The sequence below is a fragment of the Lonchura striata genome, chromosome 4A (genome assembly GCF_050655825.1).
Source record: "Lonchura striata isolate lonStrDom1 chromosome 4A, ASM5065582v1, whole genome shotgun sequence".
Lineage (NCBI taxonomy): Eukaryota > Metazoa > Chordata > Aves > Passeriformes > Estrildidae > Lonchura > Lonchura striata.
In genome coordinates, this window is record NC_140742.1 from 19,041,347 (window position 1) to 19,062,186 (window position 20,840).

Consider the following 20,840-nt stretch of genomic DNA (forward strand, 5'->3'; position numbering starts at 1 on the left):
GCGCCGCCCGCAGCGCCCCCGCGCGGCGCCGGCCCGCGCCGCAGCAAGGACGCGCGCCCCGCCCTGCCCGAAACTCCCTCACTGCCTCGAGGAAGCGGGCCGGCTGCCACAGGAAACGGTGCGGTACAAATAGCAGGGCGAGCTAATGCGACAGACGGAGAGGTGAGGAAAGGTTTATTACAATGTAATTATGCATCATTTATTCAACAAAAAAGAGGGAAAAATCCTTTAAAACTGTTAGGTGTAATACAAATTATTGTATAGCATAAAATCACGTTGCCAGTGTATGTATCGGTACCACACTTCAGAGTCTTGGGCTTCTACTGCTGACGGGTGGTCCTTGCTGCCCACTCTGGGGGTTGGGACCCCTCTGAGATCCATCCACTTCTCAGGATCGGGCCAAGCAGCACCAAGGTTTCTACAGAGTGAGGTTTAGCACCCGGAGACAAAGCACAGGGAGGTTCTTCTATTTTAAATTTCTTAGAAATAGCTACAGCTGTAAACTGAAGAAAGAACTTCCAAATCTAAGCACACCTCATGGATATCCTTTGGACACACAATTCCTGAACTGCTCAGCTTCAGCTGCATTAAAAAAAAAACAAACAAACAAACAAAACAAAACAACCAAGCAGTTCAGAAATCATTCACAAAGCAAAGGTAAAAATCTGTGTCTTCACACTGAGTCTCTTCTGTGAATTAAGGCATACGCATTGCATCTCTATTCAATAAGAAACCGAAGGACCTTGAGCTGTTCAGGAAACTCACACTGAGTTTTCTGACCTGCCAAAACAAGACAAAATCCAGCCATGGGATTATGTGAAGTCTGTATTTTTCAACTGCCCACAGAAGAAAAATAAAGCACGGAAGAAACAGAACTGATTGTAAACTGAAGCACTGGACTACTTACAAAAAAAGGACCAAGAATTCCAGGGTGGGGGGAAAGGATCAGGAAAGGAGAATGCCCACTGAAAGGAAAAGCTCGCTGGATTTGTCCTGAAGCTCACCTTCATGAAAAGCAGAGGCTGGAGGAAAACAGCTACTAGCCAGGAGTTTTACTCGCATCAGAGGGTGACAGAAATACACAGCATTTAAATAACCAGGTTCTCCAAAGTGAGTAAAAAGTCTTTGATGGTTCAAAGTTCCCTCTGATCATTTTCATCACTATCCTGTTATTCTCCTCAACACTGTTGTGCAATCCATTTGCTAAGTAATCTAAGTGGGGATAAGGTGTTCTGGCATGATGTAATCAATAGTGTAACCAAATCAAATAAATTGATCAAGCAGTTGAATTTTATCTCACTACACTCTCTTCCAGTTCACTCCAGGATGGCTGCTTGAGCCTACAGAAATGGAGGAGTTGTGCAATAATACTTGTTCACAAGATTTCTTCTCCACAAAATTCATGTAATTCAGTTAGGAATAACCACAAAAAGGCACAGGATTAAAAGATTTCAGTATGTAAAAAAGTTAAAACTTTTTAAAAACAGTAGTAGCTTCAGTACAAAACTGCAAATATATGTAGCCAAAAAAAAAAAAAAAAAGAAGTAGAATTTTAATTTCAGGCACCTCTTAAGACTAGTTCAAACATATCACAGATTTTCAGAAGTACATTTCTGAATAAAGCAAAGGTTATGGGCTTGCACCGGGGTCACTAGGCAGTTGATTTAGGTCTGACCAGCATTAAAACAAACCATGTGCACTGGCTTAAATAAATACGTTTTAAACATGATAAAGTCTATTTACTCAGTTACTGAAATTTACCTACAAAAAATAATCTTGAATTACAAGGCACAGAGTTAATTGCTGCCTGCAAGCCCAGCCCACACTAAAGGCCTACAGCTAAAGCAAAGGCAGAACGTGGTGAGTAGAGGTTATCTCAGTGAATTCTCTACACCCTCACAGCCTTCAGGGCAGGACCACATCTGGAACAGGACTTCCTCTGCAACTGCAAGAGACACAAAGACACTCCAGGCAATGGCACTTGGTGAAGAAAAATGTGCAGGGTCTGTTGGCTTCTGCAAGCATCCTGCAGAACGGGTGTTTTGGTGCTGCCTGTGCTCAGCCTTTGGAACTCTGTGTCAGTTCACCAACCACAGGCACCAGTATTTGGATTAATGGCAATTTATAATCTGTGGGTTGCAATTGGCTAAAGCAGTACCAAAATGAGCATGTCTCAGATTAAAAACGCTGCAGTTAGTGTCAGCATCAGTTACACCAGCTGAAGAAGGGCACATCCTTTTCAAATAGTGGAATTAGGGCAAAAATACCAACATTTCTATCCAAACAGTGGAATTAGGACACAATTGTAAATGTTTCCATCCACATGATATTTTTGCCAGCATCAGATAAAGCAAGGTCAAATTAACACAAGATCCCTAAAACCCTGGTGAAGTATTTTCTGTTATCTTGCTAAAATGAGGCACTTTTTTTTCTGACCAGGGTATACACCAGTGCAGTTTTGCATGTGTGGGAATCACAAGAAGAAGCAAGTTCTGAATGACCAATTGAGGCTGCAGCCAGACAAAGACAGCACTGTCAACTTCAGACAACAAAGCGCAGTCCAGCACCAGTGGTTTCACACAAAGTATCTTTGAAGCATGCTGCTTTCATACCACGGAGCTGGAAGGTTGAGTCTAAGGAAGGGCTCATGTGCTCACTCCTCAGCTGGTCCCGGAACCACACATAAAGAACAGTGCACATCCTGGAAATAAAAGGCAGCTGCCACTTACTGGAGCTGCTAAAGAAAATTACAAAGTACGTAAATAGAACTTCGGTTAAAAAGAGTTTATAATAACTGAGCATCCAGGAGAGGAAAAAAACGCCCAGGTAATCCTATCCAGTGACTGGCTAACCATTACAGACTAAACTGAAAATAGGAAGAAGCAGGGGTTCATGTAAACAGAACCTCCAAATTTTCTGTCAGTCTTCTCACAGAAAAACAATGAAGGAATTTGCCATAAAAATCTCAGATGGTGGCCCCAAGAATATTAGGAATTGAACCAATTAATTCCTCAAGAGCAAACAGGCTGCTGTCAAGTCTCTGGGATTCATCAAAGGGATTACAATGAAAATCTCATTTTGAGAAGTGTCATCCCAAATACCTCAGTCAGCCTGAGAAGGTAATTGTTAAAAGTTTACTCCCAGGGTGCAATGTCTCTTTGGACAGTGAAATGAAATCTCAGTTTAGAAGATTACGGAAGACTTGAATCTAAACTACTCTTCCACTTCTCCACCTCAAAACTATGAAAATCACTCATTTGAGTGAGTCATCATTATTCTAAGTTCCTTACATAGGAGAAATCAGCTCCTGCTTCTATTAATAAATCATTGCAGGTATTCCCTTGGTCTTACTCATTGCATTAACCATGCCTAATGCTAACTCTTGATACAATCAATCACAGTTCACTACAAGGTGAATCTCAGTAATAGTTCAGGCATTTTTGAAAGTAAACAAATTGTTTTCAAGCTTAAAGTTGACAAAACAACTGGACAGCCAGACTTCTGTTTGTAAAACAAATTCAATCGGTAAGTAAAGGATGGGAAAAGCAGCAGCTATACTTAAAGCAAAGTTATCAGAATTTGTGCTTTTCAGCAAATCTACTAACTGATGGCTAGCTAGTAAAGAAGTGGCTTCAAAGAGGTCTCCTCTTATTTTCCTCCACTAAAATAATCAAGTGATCCCTGGAGAAGCTGGAGACTGGAACTTTAGTAGGTATTTGACCTCTCAGTCAGAAAAAAAAAAAAAACTGTTCTCACTTTCCCTGAAGCAGTAAGACTGCAGGAATATTCATTGTATAAACCTTTTCTGCTTAGAGCTGTTAGTGCAAGATGCAAATCTTCAATTTAACTCGTTAAAAAAGCCCTCCAAGATTCTAGTCAACTTCCAACATCCATCACCCAAGGCAACTACAACAAGACACATTTTCTTGTGTTCTTCTTTGTCACAGGATACAGAACTGCACGGACAGCTTCAGCAAACACCTCCCGAACACCCTCCTGATTCAATGCCGAGCACTCCAAATATTTTACTGCTCCAATTTGTTTAGCCAGTGAAGTCCCCTGCTGCGGGGTAGTGGGAGCCAAGCTCTGCTCCTTCAACTTTTTAACCGTTTCCAGGTCACTTCTCAAGTCTCTCTTTGTGCCCACTAAAAGGATGGGGACATTTGGACAGTGGTGAGAAACTTCAGGGTGCCACTTGTGCCTCACGTTTGCATAGGAAGAGGGGCTGCCAATGGAGAAGCAGATGATGAAGACGTTGGTTTGGGGGTAGGAGAGCGTGCGCAGGCGGTCGTACTCCTCCTGGCCCGCAGTGTCCCAGAGGTTCAGGCTGACTGTCCGGCCATCCACGGTCATCTGGGCACTGTAGTTGTCAAACACAGTGGGGATGTACTCTTCTGGGAAGGCGTTGGTGGTGTAGCTGATGAGGAGACAAGTTTTTCCCACCGCGCCATCTCCGACCACCACGCACTTTATAGTCTGCATTCTTCACCCAGAAATAAACTCCTGCACAAAGCAAGAAGAGAGGAGTCAGGCAAAGCACACTCAGTGGTGGTCACTGTAAAGCTTTAGCAATTGCTTTTAATATAGCTGAGCATTTCTTATCACGTTCAGTGTCTCAAGCCACTCTGAAGAGCTCCGGCTAGAAAGACAATCATGAAATGGAGATGCAATGAGTGGAGAGCTAAGTGACAATTGGCTACATTCCAACCATGTAAGTACAAATTAACCAAATTCCCACAGTCTTGCCTTACTGCCAGAATGTTTCCCACAGGCAAAAGGACAAGCCCTTGGAGGCACCTGCAAGTGGAAAGGGATTGTGACCCAGTAACAAGATACTCATTTGTAGGTTCACACACCCACCTCTGTACACACACACACTCCAACACTCACACTTGCCTACACAGTCTGCTATCTAAACAGTTTACCACAAAGAAAAGTCCAAAAGTTATAAATAAAATCAAGATACTAATTTCTGGGCTGCACTGCTAGTGTTTACAATAATAATTCGCTACACTCAGATCAATCAGTCCTGAATAAACGACACTATTTGCAGAACACCAGATAAAAGGTTCAGAAGGTAGCCCATTCAAGGAAAGCTGTTCTTTGAAATCTAACTAGCCATAGTAACCCAGATTAGAATCCATAAAGAATTTTTCTAAAGAAGCCAAGAACAGATTACGCTCACCAATCACTGACAGAACAAGCAGGCCTTAATAGGCTTGAGTTATTTGGTGTCCTTCAAATAATGAGCTTGAGAAAAACACATGTACTAAAAGACTAAACAGCTTTCCTGGGGAAGTGTTACTCAGGAGATACTTAACACTTAAGAGGTTTTCCATATCCCTTTCCTGATATGTGAAAGGTAGGCTTGACAATCAAACTGTTTCAGTCTAAAACACAATTAATTTTAAACTTTCATCACATGAACCCTCAAGAAGTTTGAAAATAGCATGGCACTAAAAGCAGTCATTTGTTGTACATTTCATGTGTGCTGTAACTTCCACTGCTAGCCTGAACAAGAAGGAACTTGCATGTGCCTTCTCACCCAAATAACTCTGAGGTACTATCAGTAATCCTCAACTTGCAACCAGCAGAAAATCTCCTGCTTCAAACAGAAGAGAACAGTGGGAAGAACTTTTTAGCAGGACCTGTTATGATAGAACATGGGGTAATGGCTTTAAACCAGGAAAAGATTGACTTAGATTAGATATAAGGTAGAAGTTATTTACAGTAAGGGTGGTAAAACACTGGCACAGGTTACCCAGAGAAACTGTGGCTGCCCCATCCCTGGAAACATTGAAAGCCAGGCTGGATGGGGCCCTGAGCAAGCTGATCTCATTGAAGATGTCCCTGCTCACTGCAGGGTGGTTGAACCAGATGACTTTCAAAGGTTCCTTCCAATCTAAACTATTTTGATTGCATATTCCAGAAAGATCTCAGCTCTAACACCATCAAAGTAGCAAAGGGAATACAGAACTTCAAGACCATCCAAACAAATAAATTCATTCTCTTTTAAGCCTCAACTTTGTCCTTTTAGTCAAAGTCTTAGCTTTGGCACAAAGCTGCAACAGGCAGTTGGACAGCTGTAGTGACACTGACTGGTCACTACAACACACAGTGCTTAAGGAAGCATCAATGCACCTACACAGATACTATGGAAATCACACTTCATGGGAAGGAACCACCTTGTGCTGCTACTGCTGCCACAGCCTGGCTGGACTGCAGCACAGGGCAGGTTTTAAAGCTCATTCCTGCACTTACATCAAACCCCTGAAGTACCAGAACATGCTGTGCCAGAAACCTTAGTGGTGATCAACACCACTGCTTCCAGAACAAAGGTTTTTTCCCCAAATGAACTATCTGTGCAACAGGCAATTCATTTTGACCAGTCAGTAACAAGTGACATCACAGAGATGGCAGAGCTAAGTCAGCAACTAAAGTCTCATGAAGAACCAGATGATACACAGAGCCTTTTATATGCCCAACCCCTAGTTTCTAAAATAAACAAATTGCAAACATTTCTAAACAGCTCTCTCTTTAAAAGCCAAACAAGCTCCCCCAAGGACTTACATCTCTTCCTTCTCTATGCACTTCTGTCCAGAGCTCTGCACAGAGTGACAGGGTATCCCTAAACTGCACATGACTGGCACTGGCTGCAGGATCACCACACCAGCACCCTCAGGCAACACAGCTTCCCAAATGGATAAACTCCCAAGCCACGTGCATCCCAGATCATCAGCAGCCAATGCAATCTGATTCAAAATGTCCAATGAAACTCTGTTACTCAAAGATTAATTTGTTGGTGTTTTATTTAAGAGGTCACCAGAGATTCAATTTGGAAATCGGTAATAAAGTAACAAAAAAAAGCCTGAAACATGAATGCTCTTTTCACGGCATTAATACTTTTAATTACCTCACTAAAAGTTGGATTTTAGAAGAGCAACATTTGCAGTGGGAAATAACCCAATGCAAACCTGCCAAGGCATTGGGCAAAGTATTAACTACACAAACACAGCTAAAGAGCTTGTAGGCTTTTAAGTATGATTCTCTGAAGGGCCCCTTTAAAGGAGGTTGGCTGAGCTAAAAGGAATCGTGTGTAGCATATGCAATACAGAAAAACAAACACACACCAGGATACACATTCCATGTATTGAAACACAAAATTTAGATAAATTAATCAAAAAGTAAAGAGTAAAAAGAAGGTACCTGACTCCAGAAAACTACACTGTGAGCAAGGGTAGTTTCGTTAAAGATTTATATATGGAAGACAAAGAGTTTTTTAATTTAAGTTACAACCAAGCAAACTAATATTCCCCCAACCAGATTTTTTCTATTAAATCCACATACTTAATAATGTATTTAATAACTCATAATGTATGAAATCTCTAATTGTTTTTTTAGTAAACAATTTGCCCACAATAAAACTCTACTAAGGTAGTAAAAAGCCTGGGTTCAAATTCGTATTGAAAAATCCTATTTCTTAAGCACCCTTGAATTTGGCACTGCATGCTATCTCAATATAAATATACATTGAAAAAAAATATACATTGAAAAAAAATCCCATCCTCCAAAAACAAAATTACCATCAAATATTACAAAGAGTAGGAAAATTGGTTTAGGGTTTGTTTGGGATTTTTTTGGTGACCTTCAAAAGAATTTTTACGGAAACTTTAGGAAAAAAAAAACTCCACATATGACAAGTAATAGGAACTGAAAGAAACAAAAACACAGACTAACATGTCAATATATCAAAAAAAAATTTAGAAACAGAAAGCTGGGCACAAGCTTCAAAGTCAAGTTGAAAGGTTACACAGCAAGAGTGAACAGAAAATCCAAAGTAGTGAGAGGTATTCCAGGTTCCTTAGTCCTTGCAGAGAAAGGACTTTTATTACAGTTGAGGTTCTAGCAGTTACAGCAGAATGGGAATAACTATCAAATTAAATAATAATTTTTTTTAAAAGCAACTAGGAAAAAAAACACACACCAAATCACCCCACACAGAAGTGTTGTGCAAAAATACTTAGATAAGAGTTATTTCTATCTTGTCCATCAATGACTTTGAATTTGAAAACTGGCATACCCTGTTTGGGTTAGTTTCCTTCTCAGAAGATGCTGCTAAGTCTGACTTCGCTGCCTGCACACCTGGCACTTCCTCTGGAATGTGCAAGATTTCAGTCAACATGTCAAGACATCATCTGAAGAGCTGCTCCTGTTCTGACCTAATTAAGCATTTTCTGGTATCATTAACATGGACAGTTTGCTCTCCAGACAAACATTTGCTGGGGAAATTCACTACTTGGAACACACACACAGAATAACTTCACGTTGCATCAAGATTTTTTTGTGGTAGAGAAACAACTTCTAGACCTTCCCAAGTTCCCTGTTCGCTGAGAGGGAAGAATACAGTGACAGAAAACAGAGAGAAAACAGGAACCTGGATCCTGTTCTAGATTTATGCTTTTTATACTTCCTACACTTCTAAAACCCTTTTGCAGAACTACTTCTTAGCAGGACATGCCTCTGCCTTTGCTCTGCTAACATCAGATGCCTCTTTGCTAGGTGGATTTCAGCTTTGATATTGCTCTCCGATAAACTCACTCTCACTGAGTTTGTCAGCTCTTCCTTCCTTCTCTTTACAGTTTAGGTACGGCCCCATTTTGGCCAAAACTGAGCAGAAAACTCTCTAATTTAGCTAAAATCAGCTGTACTGAGCTGTGTCATTCTGCTCAGCCATCACATTTGATCAAGCTCTCGCTGTTTTGGAGAACCAGATCCTGCTTTACCAGGGGCAGGCAGAAATTAAGAAATCTCAACAATTTAATTACTCATCTTTCAGTAACAAAAACTAGATCAGAGACAATTCACTCTGTCTGCCTGAAACATGAAGTCAGGCAGGAACTTTCAACAAAGAACTGGGTGGATAGGGCCATTCTAAATATATCACACCATCCTCACCCCTGCAAAGGAGTTAATTCACATGTACAGCTTACCCACCAGGCCTAGCAGGGAAGAGAAAGGAGTTCTCAGCAATTTAATCAAGACTCTGTTACTATCCCACAACAGCTCAGCTTACTTGCCATTGTTTTAGGCAAGTGCCAAAGGGATGGAGAAGTGCCAGGCTTTCAGAATGCGTGCCAAGAAAGAGCAGTAAAAGTTAAATAGGAGACCTCATCCCTCATATCCTTCAGCAGTGAATGACCTACTTGGACTTCTCAGCACCTCTCAAAGTTTTCACACCACTTTCTGTCCTGCCATTTACCTGCAAGAGAAACAAAACTCCAACAGTCTGAGTGCCTGCAGAAAGGGAAAAAAATCCACAAGGGAAGGCAGATTTCAGCAGCACAGCAGGAACTGTGCAGTCCAGCAGCCAGGCTCCACATGAACAGAACTGAGGAAGCTTGCTCTCTCCCGAGCTCTTTGCCTATAAATTCAGCTCCCAAGCACATAACAGGAGTGCAATTCTTGCTGGTTGCTCCTTCAGTGCCAATGCTAGAAAGCCCTTCATGCCTTCTGACACAAGTTGTTTCTAGGAAATAAAAGAAACCCCTCAAAATCTTTAAAATAATATTTTTAAAACCTATACCTCTGTCAAATTAGGCTGAAATTGGTTTCATTTAAAGATTTTCTTTCCCCAGGGATGAAACACACATAAGCAATTTTTCTTAGGAATCTACAGTGAAAATGAAGTCTTCTGCATGAGGTATTTCGGCAACTCACCTACACAAACCTCTTACTATAGGCACTCATACTCCAAATTTTATAGCAGAGCAAAGATATTAGTGACCAAACATCAAACACCTTACATTCCATGAATCCAAGATATTGAATGGATCATTAATATTTCCAAAGGGCAGAAGCTCATGAGAGAGATGCACAGCTGACACAATAATGCTGTGACAAGGTGCAGCTGCACAGCCCTCTGGAACTCAAACCCAAGCAGACATCCAGATCCCAAGTGTATGAATGTGACACATATCCTGCCATAATCAAAAGCTGAAGAGTATTAAACTTGGATATTCCTCCTGCAAGCACGTGCAGAGTCATGGATTAATCAAGACAGGGACCTTTCACAGTTTATTTGAACACAAGTGACCCTCTGATGGTGAGCACAGCAAAGGTGCAAGAACAGGAGCCAGGGCTGCAGGGTGCTGTGCCCACACTCACTAACTCACCTCCTAGGTGATCCAAGCAACTTGCACAGGTCCTGGGGGGTCACAGTCAGTTCATCAAAAGCTATAAAAAGTTAATAACCATGTCCTTCCCATCTTTCATAGATTCTGACAAGGCTTTAGTCACTACTGTTGGCTAAAAGAAACAAACAGTACCTCAGACATAGAGTTTTGTGGAGAGGCGTCTTAAGCACGTTGCAGGATGAATAAATCCAGTTTAAGCATTCTTGATTCCTATTTGAGGTAAAAAGAAAAATAAAAAACTGTTAGTATGTTGTCCTACCATCTTTTGTCACCTGGCATTTACTGGCAGTCTCAGTTGTAACAAAGCCACTGCTGTACATGAAGAGCAAGGTTACACCAGGAAAATCTAATCTTCTTTCAAAAAACAAAAGCCCCTCCACGCTTTTCTTTGGATTGCACTTCTCTGATTCCTCCTCCTCCACCCCCAAATTTCACTGAGGAGAAGGGGGAGGAAGAGGGCAGGGGTAAGGAGAAAATAAAAACACAAACAAGAATAAACAAAGAAAAAATCGAACAAAACCCAACCAAAACCAAAACTGAAACAAAATCAAACAAAAACCCCCAAATGAAAACAGAAAAACACAAAACACAGAAACAAAAACAAACAAACAAACCCCCAAACAAAAACAAACCAAAATGCACTTGCTCAATCAATACCAGTTTTCTCAAAGAGTTTTGGTATGACTAATGCATGGATTTAGTGTGTATTTTATCATGGCTCATGCACTACAATACTGCAACAATTGCCAAGTCTCATTTGCATCAAGTATTGCAATTCTAAAATGTGAGCAAAAGTTGCCAGAGTCAAGGAGTCTCTCAGCAGTTCATCAGATTTACACATACTGGCATGTAAAGTAAAAAAATATTCCGTGTAAAGGTACAAATCTTTACATGGCACCAGATTGTGTGAAAATACTTTGGGCCCCAAAAGAATCACAGCCTCATCACATAAGCAAATCAAACCACACATTCAGCTTCCTCCTACTAATTGCAAACCACAGATTTTGTAGTTTTTCCAGGATCTCTGTAGAGTCCCTCCTATGAATAATATTTAGAAGTTTTTTAAATTGAAATATTAATCTGAAAGACATCTCATAATCTTGAATTCCATGCAGAAAAACCACTGTGCTGGTGAACAGTGGCAAACTGGCTCCAAAGTATGCCTTCAAGTAATGTATTTTACATCTTACACGGAAGAGAATGTGAACTTTTTAAAAATCAAAATATGAGCTTGAGGCAAAGAGCTAATGATGCTGCCACAAGAAGTACTGCACGCCCATCCCAGGACACACGTTGCAAGCATAAGGTACACATAAAAACATTTAAATTAAAGCATTTAAAGCTTTTTTATAACTCTGAGTAATTATGGTGATAATCACAAGTGTTCATAAAGAATAAAGCGATACTGATTACGCACTGGTTCCTGAAAAAAAAAAAAAGCAACCAAAACCAAATAAAACCAGAAAACAACGCAGGGGAAAAAAGAGAAAGGGAGAAGTTCAGAACAAATAAAAAGCAGCATTGCTTTTTGAGGTTAAACAGGAACTCAGTGCAGGTTGTTATAAAAATGAAAGTTCAAACACGCAGAAGAGAACCACTGAGCTGAAGAAGGGCAGCTCCCTGGCAGCTGCTGAATGAGACATTACCTGTCACCCCTCAGAGTGTTGTAGGTCACCAGCCTGCACTACTCTTCCTGCAACAGCACTTTGCCAGTTTCTGGAGAACAAACCCAACCCTCCTATCCTTACGTATCCCTCCCTCTCAGCGGTGAAGCAAGGGACCTTCCCAAGGGCTACCTCATGCTGTGCCAACTTTTTATGACGCTCACTCGGAGCAGAGGTCGCTTTAATTTTGTCGCGGTGCCCCTGCTAGGGATTAGCATCGCGCTGGCGTCGGAGCCCAACCCGACCTCGGCACACTGCGGGGAGGGGAAAGCGCGACCTGGCCTGCCGGGGCCGCTGCCGCTGCCCGCACACCGGCGGGAGCGGAGAAAGGCTCGTTCCGAGCGCGTCCCCGGCACCGCCGGGCCCCGCCCGGCGCATTCCCCTCCGCACGCTCCGGCGGCCGCGGCGCGCCGCCCGCTCCCCGGAGCCGCGGGACGCGAAGGAGCCGGCACGCCACGCGGCTGCGGAGCGGGTACCCCGGGCTGCCCCGCCCGGCCCCGCAGCCGGCCGCGTCCGGCGGGACAGGTGCCGCCACAGCCCCCCCGGGCCGGGGCCCGCGCCCGGGCCGGCCGAGGCCGCGCCCCGCTGTCAGCGCGGCCGGGCGCGGAGGATGTTCCGGCACGGCCGGGCGGGAACACGCGCGGGGCCCTCCGGGGCCGCTCCCCCGCCGCCCGCCGGGCCCGCCGCCGCCCCGCCCGCCCCGCCGCTCCCGCGCCGCCGCCGCCGCCCCGCGCTCACCCCCGGCCCCGCCGCTCCCCGCGGACCCTCGGCCCGGCCGCGCCCGCGCCGCGCGCACGCGCCCTCCGCGCCGCCGCTCCCCAGGGGCCGCCAGGGGGCGCCGCCGCGGGCGCGCCGGGCGGGCGGGGCGGCGGGAGCGGCCCCGGGCCCGGGCGGGCGGGGCGGAGAGCGGGGCGGAGCCGGGCGGAGAGCGGAGCGGAGCGGAGCCGGGCGGGGCCGGGCGGAGAGCGGAGCCGGGCGGGGCGGGGCGGAGAGCGGAGCGGAGCCGGGCGGGGCGGAGAGCGGAGCGGAGCCGGGCGGAGAGCGGAGCGGAGCCGGGCGGAGCGGGGCGGAGAGCGGAGCGGAGCCGGGCGGGCGGGGCGGAGAGCGGAGCGGAGCCGGGCGGAGAGCGGAGCGGAGCCGGGCGGAGCGGGGCGTCTGCTCGGGCCGCGGCCGCGCTGTAGGGCTCCCGTGCCCCGATACAGCCCCGCCATCCGCCCCGCTATGCTCCTGCTGATGCTAAATTCCTTATTTTGTAATTATGCCTTCTCCGAATATATCGTGGGCGAGGGGGTTTGGTCTGACTTTGGATGATTTCTCAGTAGATTCACTTCAAAACCCATCAGCAGAAATACGCACGTGTGTTTTTTTTTTTTTACAAGTACGTAACATGTATTCTTAGTAAGGACACTATATCTCTAAAAAAGATAATGCTCGCAAAAGGAAAGAATTGCAAAACTGAGCGTTGGCTTTCTCTACACGAGACTGTCCAATTAAGCGGCGCTGTGGCAGAAGATTGCCGGGTTTTTCACGAGGGTGAACGCTCCGGTCGGCGCCGTGCCGCGTTCCGAGCGCAGCCCCCGCGGGGATCGCCCGCGCCCAGCCCGGCCCGGGCGCGCTCGGAGTGCCCGCTGCTCCCCGGCAGCCCCACGCCTCTAAAGGCAGGAACGCGCTCGGAGCTCCCGCTGCTCCGGGCAGCCCCACGCCTCTAAAGGCAGGAACGCGCTCGGAGCTCCCGCTGCTCCCCGGCAGCCCCACGCCTCTAAAGGCAGGAACGCGCTCGGAGCTCCCGCTGCTCCCGGGGAGCCCCACGCCTCTAAAGGCAGGAACGCGCTCGGAGCTCCCGCTGCTCCCGGGCAGCCCCACGCCTCTAAAGGCAGGAACGCGCTCGGAGCTCCCGCTGCTCCCGGCAGCCCCACGCCTCTAAAGGCAGGAACGCCGCGGTGACATTCCCGTGTCCGCGGCCACCATCTCCCGACAAAGAGCCGCCGGGCCCGGCTTCCCCAGCGCCGGAGCTTACACTCGGCTCAGCCCGGGCTTCAGCACCCCCAGAAGCGGCAGGGAAGGCTGTGTCCACCCCCAGAAATGCCGGGGTGAGGGAGGGTGCTGGGCTACGACACCCAGTCCCCACAGACAGCGAAGGTGCAGGCACAGAGACCCCTCCTGTTGTCCTGTGTCGCTATCGGACACGCAATGAGTACACAGAAGCTTGGTGAGTTCAAGAGAGAAAAAGAGCTAATTTTATTTCTAACGTCGCAATATATAGAATTCCAAAATTGACAGTGGATTGGAGGATGAAATTACCGCCTCTCCAACCACACTCGTCAAACCAACAGTCCATCAATTCTCTCTTCCCACAAATAAGAATGTAAAACAATCATTATTTACATGAACAGTGTGTGCGAACTCCAGTAGAAATATGTAAACATTATAAGAAGGCTAAAGACGTTTTATGAGAACTTTAAAACTCTCAAAAGAACTATAAAAGAAAACTTAACACTTTTAAAAATCAGGGCAATAGTCCTGCCCCAGCCAGGCACATGAGAGGAAGTTACAGAGGCGGGGTTTCGCCTGCTGATGTTTCTTAAGCGCCCATCATGGATTTCGGAGGACAGCCTTTGCTCTGGGTGTTTATTAATTGTCCCTTCTGACCCGAGAAGAGGCCATGCTGCAGCTTGCACACGGTTCTGGACTAGGTCTGCTCTTCTGGAGCTGGTGCCAAGATGCCCAGCAGTTCAGGAACCAGCAGTGCTCAGCTGCTGCAGCACTTGACCATCAATTACTTGATGTTATCATATCTGGTGTTCCCATCTCCAACTCTTCATCTTCCTCCTCGGACCAGCTCAAGCTGTCATCAGAGTCCTCATCCTGCACAGCCCCAGGCTCCTCTGTGTTTGCAGCTTCCTTCTCTTGCTCACCACAGGACTGCAATTTGCTTTGGGGGAGCTCCAGCCTGGCCCAGGAGCCAGGGCTGGCTTTGCAAAGTGTGATCTCCACCTTGGCTGGGACCATGCTCACAAAGCTCTTCTCTACATCAATGGTCTAGAGAGAGGGAAAGGCGCAGTGAGCCGGGCAGGGGCGGGCAGGCAGCACACGCTCAGCCTTCCCCCTCTGGCAAAGCCCTGCTAGAGGAGAAATCTCCTCCTGTCCCAGGAGAAGCCGGGGCTGCGGCTCAGCTTCACGTTCTGTCTCAGCAGCACCACAGCGCTCATGCAGAGCTGAGGAGAGCTCGGCTGGCCCCAGCCACACTCCCCAGCAGCGAGCTGTGCTGACACACAGCCGTACCCACACCTGCCAGCCCCAGCGCCTGCAGGCACAGCCAGCACGCACCACAAATACAGACGAGAGATGGACATGCAAATTCCTGAGCCTCACTGCCGCTCCCCAGCCAGCAAGCAGCTGAAAAATCAGTCTCGTTGCTCAGACCGCAGCCTGCCCGCAACTCACAGCAGGATTGTGGGGGAGATGGGGTCCTGCCAGGCCAAAGAACATTTGGGGCAGCCTGGGACCAAACCCAGAACACCCATAGGGCTGGCAGCGATCTCCACCTCTGACCTTAGCCCTGGATCAATCAGTGCAGCCACCTCAGCCTCCTCACAACCCCTAAGGCATTTCCCAGCAGAGATGGCCATAAATGCCTGTATGTGGGCAACCCAGCCCAGGATGAAAAACCCAGGCTGCCTCACAGAACTGCAGCCCAGCCCCATGCAGACTGCTGGAACAGGGAAAGCAAAGCAAACAGGATCTTACCCCCCAGAGCTCCAGTTCTGCCTGGAAAATCTTATTTCCTTCAAAGATGACATGAGCTTCAAGCTGAAAGATCAACAGAAAATTATCTGAGAGGGTAGCACAGCACTGCCAGAGCTCTTCCCCCAGACAGTGCAGCTGACTTTCAGCACCACTTTGCATCCCACATCCTGGCTCCAGTATAATGGTCTGGTGATCCCCTCAGCACCTGGCTACATTTCACCCCTTTCAGAGCATGACAGGTTCACCTCTGTCATAGGTCAAGGGACTCAAAGCCAGCAAATTGAAGCTGAAAGCCAGAGCTGCTGGGCAGATGCAGCAGTGAGGCCCCCAGACTCTCAGCTCAGGGATAGCAGGTTAGCAGTGCCAGCCCTGTTTGTAGCAACAGGATAACAGGCCACCAAAGAGCACCAGGCACACAGCTGACCCCTGGCTCTGCAAACTCAGGTGGGCCTGGACAGGGCACTCCCCCACCCCACTCACCACGGTACGATTGGCCTTCACGCTGCTGAGGGCAGGCAGGGGGTTCTTGGCATACACTGTCACCACCACCTGGCTGCTGGTTTGGTGCCAGTCCTGCCGGCACAGCACTGCCTTCTTGTCCTGCCAAGGAGAGGAACCCATCACGGCACTGCTGGGGCCCAGCACCGCCCCAACAGAGGGGATGTCTGAGCCAGAGGATGCTCCCTGGCACTTCTCCTTTGTGCCGGTTACTTCAGGTTGGCACCAGCTAAGCAAGAACAAACCCTGCCTTTCGTGCAGGTTTTTGAGGTGAAGTGGTTCATGCAAAGGTGGGCAGTCCCTGCCATGCTGTCTGTCCCATGTAACATGGGACATCTGTGCTGTGCTTGGGGTTCCTTCAGGGTACTCTAAGATCAGAGACATCTCCTTCTAGTTCCAGAGTCACTCTGCTATACCCAAGCTCCTAAGTGGTGTGCACAGTCAGGAAACTCAGCCTGGAGGGCAATGCAGGGGCTGTTACTGGACATGGATCATGCCACCATGCTACATTTGGGAGTCAGATGAGCATGTTTCACCTTTGTCCAGCTTGTCAGCACCACAGGCACTGACAGGCCTGCGTCCCCAGCAGGCTCATTTCTGACCATCACAAGGAGACAGAGCCCCTGCAGGCTCCACACTGCCAGCCAAAGAAATGCTCCAGGAGGAGTCTGGCCGAGATGTAGGTGACAATTAGCATGAAACATCTGCATCACAGTTCCTTCACAGCAGCCTCCTTTACATTCAGGATATATTTTCTGCTCCAGAACAAAGAAGAGATTGGGCTCAGAGAGGGTTGCTGGGAGCAGTGCTGACTCAGAGGAAGACAGTGCATTTTCAGGGCTGCTTTGGTGCAATTTTCCCAGCTCAAGCTTGTTTCCAGTCAAGAACTTTCCTGGGGAAATTTCCAGACACAGTATTGAGAATTGAGATCTTGTCCCCACTGCCCTACCACAACACCATGTTGGTATGTGGATGAGATCCCTCCTGAGAAGCAGCTGCAGAAGAAAAGCTTTGTTAAAGCCAAATTCATTTATCTGTCATCTGTCAATCATCTGTCAAAGCCTTTGGGTTTTTTTTGTATGACTTTTCCTGTGTTCAGCCACCTGTCTCTATGTGGCAGCCTACAATGCTGGCTATGCTGTGTCCAGGGCCAGGTCCTGCCTTGTTCAGATTTCTATTGCACATCTGCCCATTGGGTCTGAGAGCTGACACATCTTGTGAATGCAGAGCAGCATCTTAAAGGGCAGATGGGTGAATATTAGGCATTCAAACCCTGTGCACTCATCTGTCAGCAATTATGAATATTAAGACAATTAAATGCAGAAACCTGTGAGAATGCAGAGCAAGGGAAGGAGCACTCTCAAATGCCAATAAAGCCAATTGCTCACATGAGCTGCCTCTGCTGAGAGGCCCCTTACCTTCTTTTCTGTCCAGCAGTGACACCCATGGCTGCAGCCCGGCTGCTCCATAAAGACACTGAAGTCTGTGGTTTTGATTCCACAGCAGCTCCAGTACTTCATCCTGAGGAGAGCAGGGTGACCTGAGTGGGGTCAGGAGCAGAAGAGGGGACCAGAGCAGGCTGAGGAGGGAGAGGGGGTCATAACCAGAAGCTGCCCCTGCCCACCTGTCCCCTTGTGGGGTGTCACCCACAACTGCAGGGGCTGTGCTGCTGGGGCCGCACAGCCTTGCCATGCAGCATTTTCAGCCTGTGGCACAGTCGGTTTTTCTCTCTGGTAAAGGGATGTTTCTTACCCCTCATGGAAGACAGGAACGCCAGGATGAAACGTACAAACCTCTGTGTTGCTCTCTGGGCCCTGGTAGATCTGTGGAAAAAGAAGCAGAGGAAAGATCTGCCTGCGTCTCTGGCACAGGATGATGTGACACAGGTGTTCACTCATCAATGCCCCTCCATGCAGAGGGCACAGCACAATGCCCAACATCACCCTTTTGCCAGGTCCAGCACCTGTGAAGACTCACCCTGGGGCCATGCCCAGCCAGCAGCCCAGCACTCGTCCCTGCTCCCTGCTGGCAGGGCAGCCACCCTGACCTTGCCAGGACCACAATGTCACCCCTGCCAGCAGCCCTTCTGTACTCTTCCAAACACAGCCTACTCCCAGCCCAGGGCTTGGCAACGCAAGGACAGTGGGCAAGTTTAGACACCACAGAAACTCAGTCTGAGGTGCAAGGGGTGATTTGTCTTTGCTGTCCTTTCCCCTCCTTTCCAGAGCATGTCAGCCTTATGGCCTCTTCTGCCTCCTGCCTTTTGCTCCCCACTCCCTTACTGCTGGTTTCCAAGCATGCTATCCCTGTCACAGCTCAATCCCTCCCACTCATCCTCAAGGCAGGCAGTGCTCCACAAGGCAGCCTTGGGCAAGAGGGAAACTGGGCTGTGCTGCATAGTTCAATGCAGGTGGGAATTGTTCCACATGCATTTTTGCCTATGTGTCCAGTCCTGAATATGCGCTGTATTTCACTGCAAGCAATCAGCAGCAGTGAAACACAAATGTGCCACCAATCTGGAAGCCTCTTGCAGGAAAGTGGGTGGGAGGTGACAGAGGTGGCTGCTCCCAGGGTGGGATGAGAATATGGAGCACGTGGGCACTGCCACCTTCCACCTGCCCTGAACCCGGACCTGTAATGCTCCCGGCCACAAGGAGGGTGAAGATGGGACCCTGCTAGGTACTCACCGCCTTGCAGGCTGCGTTCTTGCACATGGTGCCAGCTCTCACCTGGCCAGCCTCCTCACCTGCGAGAGCAACACAACTTCACCCAGGACACACACTGCCCATGCCTGCCCTCAAATCCTCCCCCAGCTCTCTGCCAGCTCCCCAGCTGAGCACAGACCATCCCAATGTGCCTCCACGCTGCAGGTTTGCAGGTAGATGAACATGCAGCACTCATTGAATGCCCTGAATCTGTCATGCAAAACCCTGTGCTGAACTTGCCATGTGAAACTCCGGTGCCATCCATCAGCTTGTCCCTACCTGTACAACTGCTCTCGAGCGTCTTGTCCTCAGAGGACATGTTCAGTTTCTCCAGTGCCTGCTCCAGAGACCTGGATACTTTAATTGGCAGCAGTTGTCTTGGCTCATCAGAGCTGGGAAACAGCAGCAGCAGCAAAGGCCAAGTGGGTTTTTCTGTGATTTAAGTGTCCTTGCCTCTCCTGAGAGAGCAGCAGGGCAGGACACACACAGAAGTGACACAGCAGGGCAAGATTGTTTAGCTGAGCCTATCTCACCTCGGTCTTTCACGCAGCATCTTTTCAGCTGATTTTGGTCCTTGGACGATGAGCTCCTTCACTGGTTTGGCCTTTGGTTCAGCTGAGGTCTTCTCTTGGCTGGAAGGCTCAGGGGGTTTCTCCTTGCTGTGAAACCCCTTTGTGCATCCCTAAGCAGCAGAGATAAGCCTGATGACTGCTTTGTCCTCCTCAGCTGGTGGCTGTTCCCAAACTCAGTGAGTTTCCATGATGTGGTGGCTCAGTGTCCTGCAGAGATGGGCTCTGACCTTGCACTTTGGGAGCAGCACCCTTGCTTGGAGGGTACTTGGAAAAAGATAGCAAATTCCTGGCTGGCAGGGGAAAAGGGACATCCCTGACACAGGACAGGGATGGGACAGGACTGGACAGGGGCCAGAAGGAAAGGATAGAGAAACAGTGGGTGCATTTGGGCTGGCAGGTCACTCACCTTTATGGAGAGGAACTCGGAGAAGTCCGTTGTGCGTTTCTTGCAACAAGACCAGCCCTAGATACCAGGATACGACAGGCTGGTCAGGTGTGGGCAATCCTGCTGGGGACAAGGTCACGCCCTGCCGCTGCAGCCCCACTCACCTTCAGGGCGTCGTGGAAAATGGGGACACCTGGGTGATACAGGCAGGAATCTGAAAAGGGAAAACAGGGCAAAAGCTTTCAGGAGAAGCAGTCCTGCCCACGAGCCACCTGCGACAGGCAGCAGCTCCGGAGCCTGCTCCTGCCGAGTGCTGCCTGCGCTGGGCTCGGCCACGCTGCGGGAAAGCGGCACACAGCTCCCGTTCCCTCTGGTGCAAGGCACACGAATTCACTCACCCTCGGCGTTGTGCTCGGGATCAAACCTCTGCCCGCAGCCCTTGTTGTAGCACAGCAATGCCATAGCTCAGGAGTATTCGCAGTGTCCTTCACTCCTTCCCCAGAAATCGCATCAGCTTTATCCCTGCCCGGGACCCCTGCGCTGCTCCCAGGCGCTGGGAGGTGGCTTTGCCTATCTTTAGAGGCAGCCGGGGGAGGTGGGAGGCGGCTGTAACCGGAGACGGGGCTGAAGAGGGACAGGGCAGCTGATGGGGCTTGGCGCCTGGGATATCTCCACAGCATTTGTGTGCTGGCCCTGGCCCAGCAGAGGGAACGGGCACCGCAGGGTGCCCCAGCCCGGGGTGGCGTGCAGAGCTCCTATACCAGTGCCCGCCATCCTGCCAGGCGGCATCTGTCACGGAGCCATGGCATCACCCCAGTGCTCACACGGGCTTTGACCAGCCACGCTCAGACATCCTTGAAACGGAAGGGAAGACGATTCCCAGAGACACAGGGCAAAACTCGTGCTGATCTCCCCCGGCCCCAGGAGGCACAAGCACCTGCTAAACAGAGGCACCAGCAGACCAAGGCTGTGCACATGCTCAAGTAATCTTTTAATGCTGGTTTTTGTGCAGCCCAAGAGAAACAGAGTGGTCAAGGGAAGGTTCCTGGCCAGACATGAGAAGTAGCACAAAAAGA

The 20,840-nt window shown here is 48.5% G+C and overlaps 2 protein-coding genes across 8 annotated transcripts; both read right to left on the reverse strand.

The window, feature by feature from the left end:
- Positions 1-157: 157 nt before the first annotated feature.
- On the reverse strand, positions 158-12,702 carry LOC110472657 (rho-related GTP-binding protein RhoG). Of its 7 annotated transcripts, none has more exons than XM_085570982.1 (4): positions 12,596-12,702; positions 10,326-10,403; positions 9,260-9,526; positions 158-4,503 (listed from the first exon to the last, which is right to left on the reverse strand). In XM_085570982.1, exon 4 carries the CDS (start codon positions 4,480-4,482, stop codon positions 3,907-3,909), a length of 576 nt encoding a protein of 191 aa, XP_085427108.1. In that variant the 5' UTR covers positions 4,483-4,503; positions 9,260-9,526; positions 10,326-10,403; positions 12,596-12,702; the 3' UTR covers positions 158-3,906. The 7 variants fall into 7 exon arrangements, with proteins under 7 accessions (XP_085427108.1, XP_085427110.1, XP_085427109.1 ...); XM_085570984.1 differs by lacking the exon at positions 12,596-12,702 and adding an exon at positions 11,990-12,006; XM_085570983.1 differs by lacking the exon at positions 12,596-12,702 and adding an exon at positions 11,840-11,968.
- A 1,369-nt stretch (positions 12,703-14,071) lies between these two features.
- On the reverse strand, positions 14,072-20,316 carry ITGB1BP2 (integrin subunit beta 1 binding protein 2). The gene is made up of 11 exons (XM_021534602.3): positions 20,163-20,316; positions 19,929-19,978; positions 19,786-19,842; positions 19,341-19,489; positions 19,087-19,199; positions 18,790-18,848; positions 17,855-17,925; positions 17,521-17,623; positions 16,085-16,204; positions 15,605-15,667; positions 14,072-14,896 (listed from the first exon to the last, which is right to left on the reverse strand). Exons 1-11 carry the CDS (start codon positions 20,224-20,226, stop codon positions 14,630-14,632), a joined length of 1,116 nt encoding a protein of 371 aa, XP_021390277.2. The 5' UTR covers positions 20,227-20,316; the 3' UTR covers positions 14,072-14,629.
- Positions 20,317-20,840: the final 524 nt, after the last annotated feature.

Bases quoted from the DNA above. Each gene is read 5' to 3' on its own strand.
- LOC110472657 (XM_085570979.1), bottom strand. From the start codon at position 4,482: ATGCAGACTATAAAGTGCGTGGTGGTCGGAGATGGCGCGGTGGGAAAA.
- ITGB1BP2 (XM_021534602.3), bottom strand. From the start codon at position 20,226: ATGGCATTGCTGTGCTACAACAAGGGCTGCGGGCAGAGGTTTGATCCC. The intron at 18,849-19,086 runs GTAGGGACAAGC...TTGCTCTCGCAG, and splicing joins GCTCGAGAGCAGTTGTACAG to GTGAGGAGGCTGGCCAGGTG. The intron at 14,897-15,604 runs GTAAGATCCTGT...CCCTCTCTCTAG, and splicing joins CAGAACTGGAGCTCTGGGGG to ACCATTGATGTAGAGAAGAG.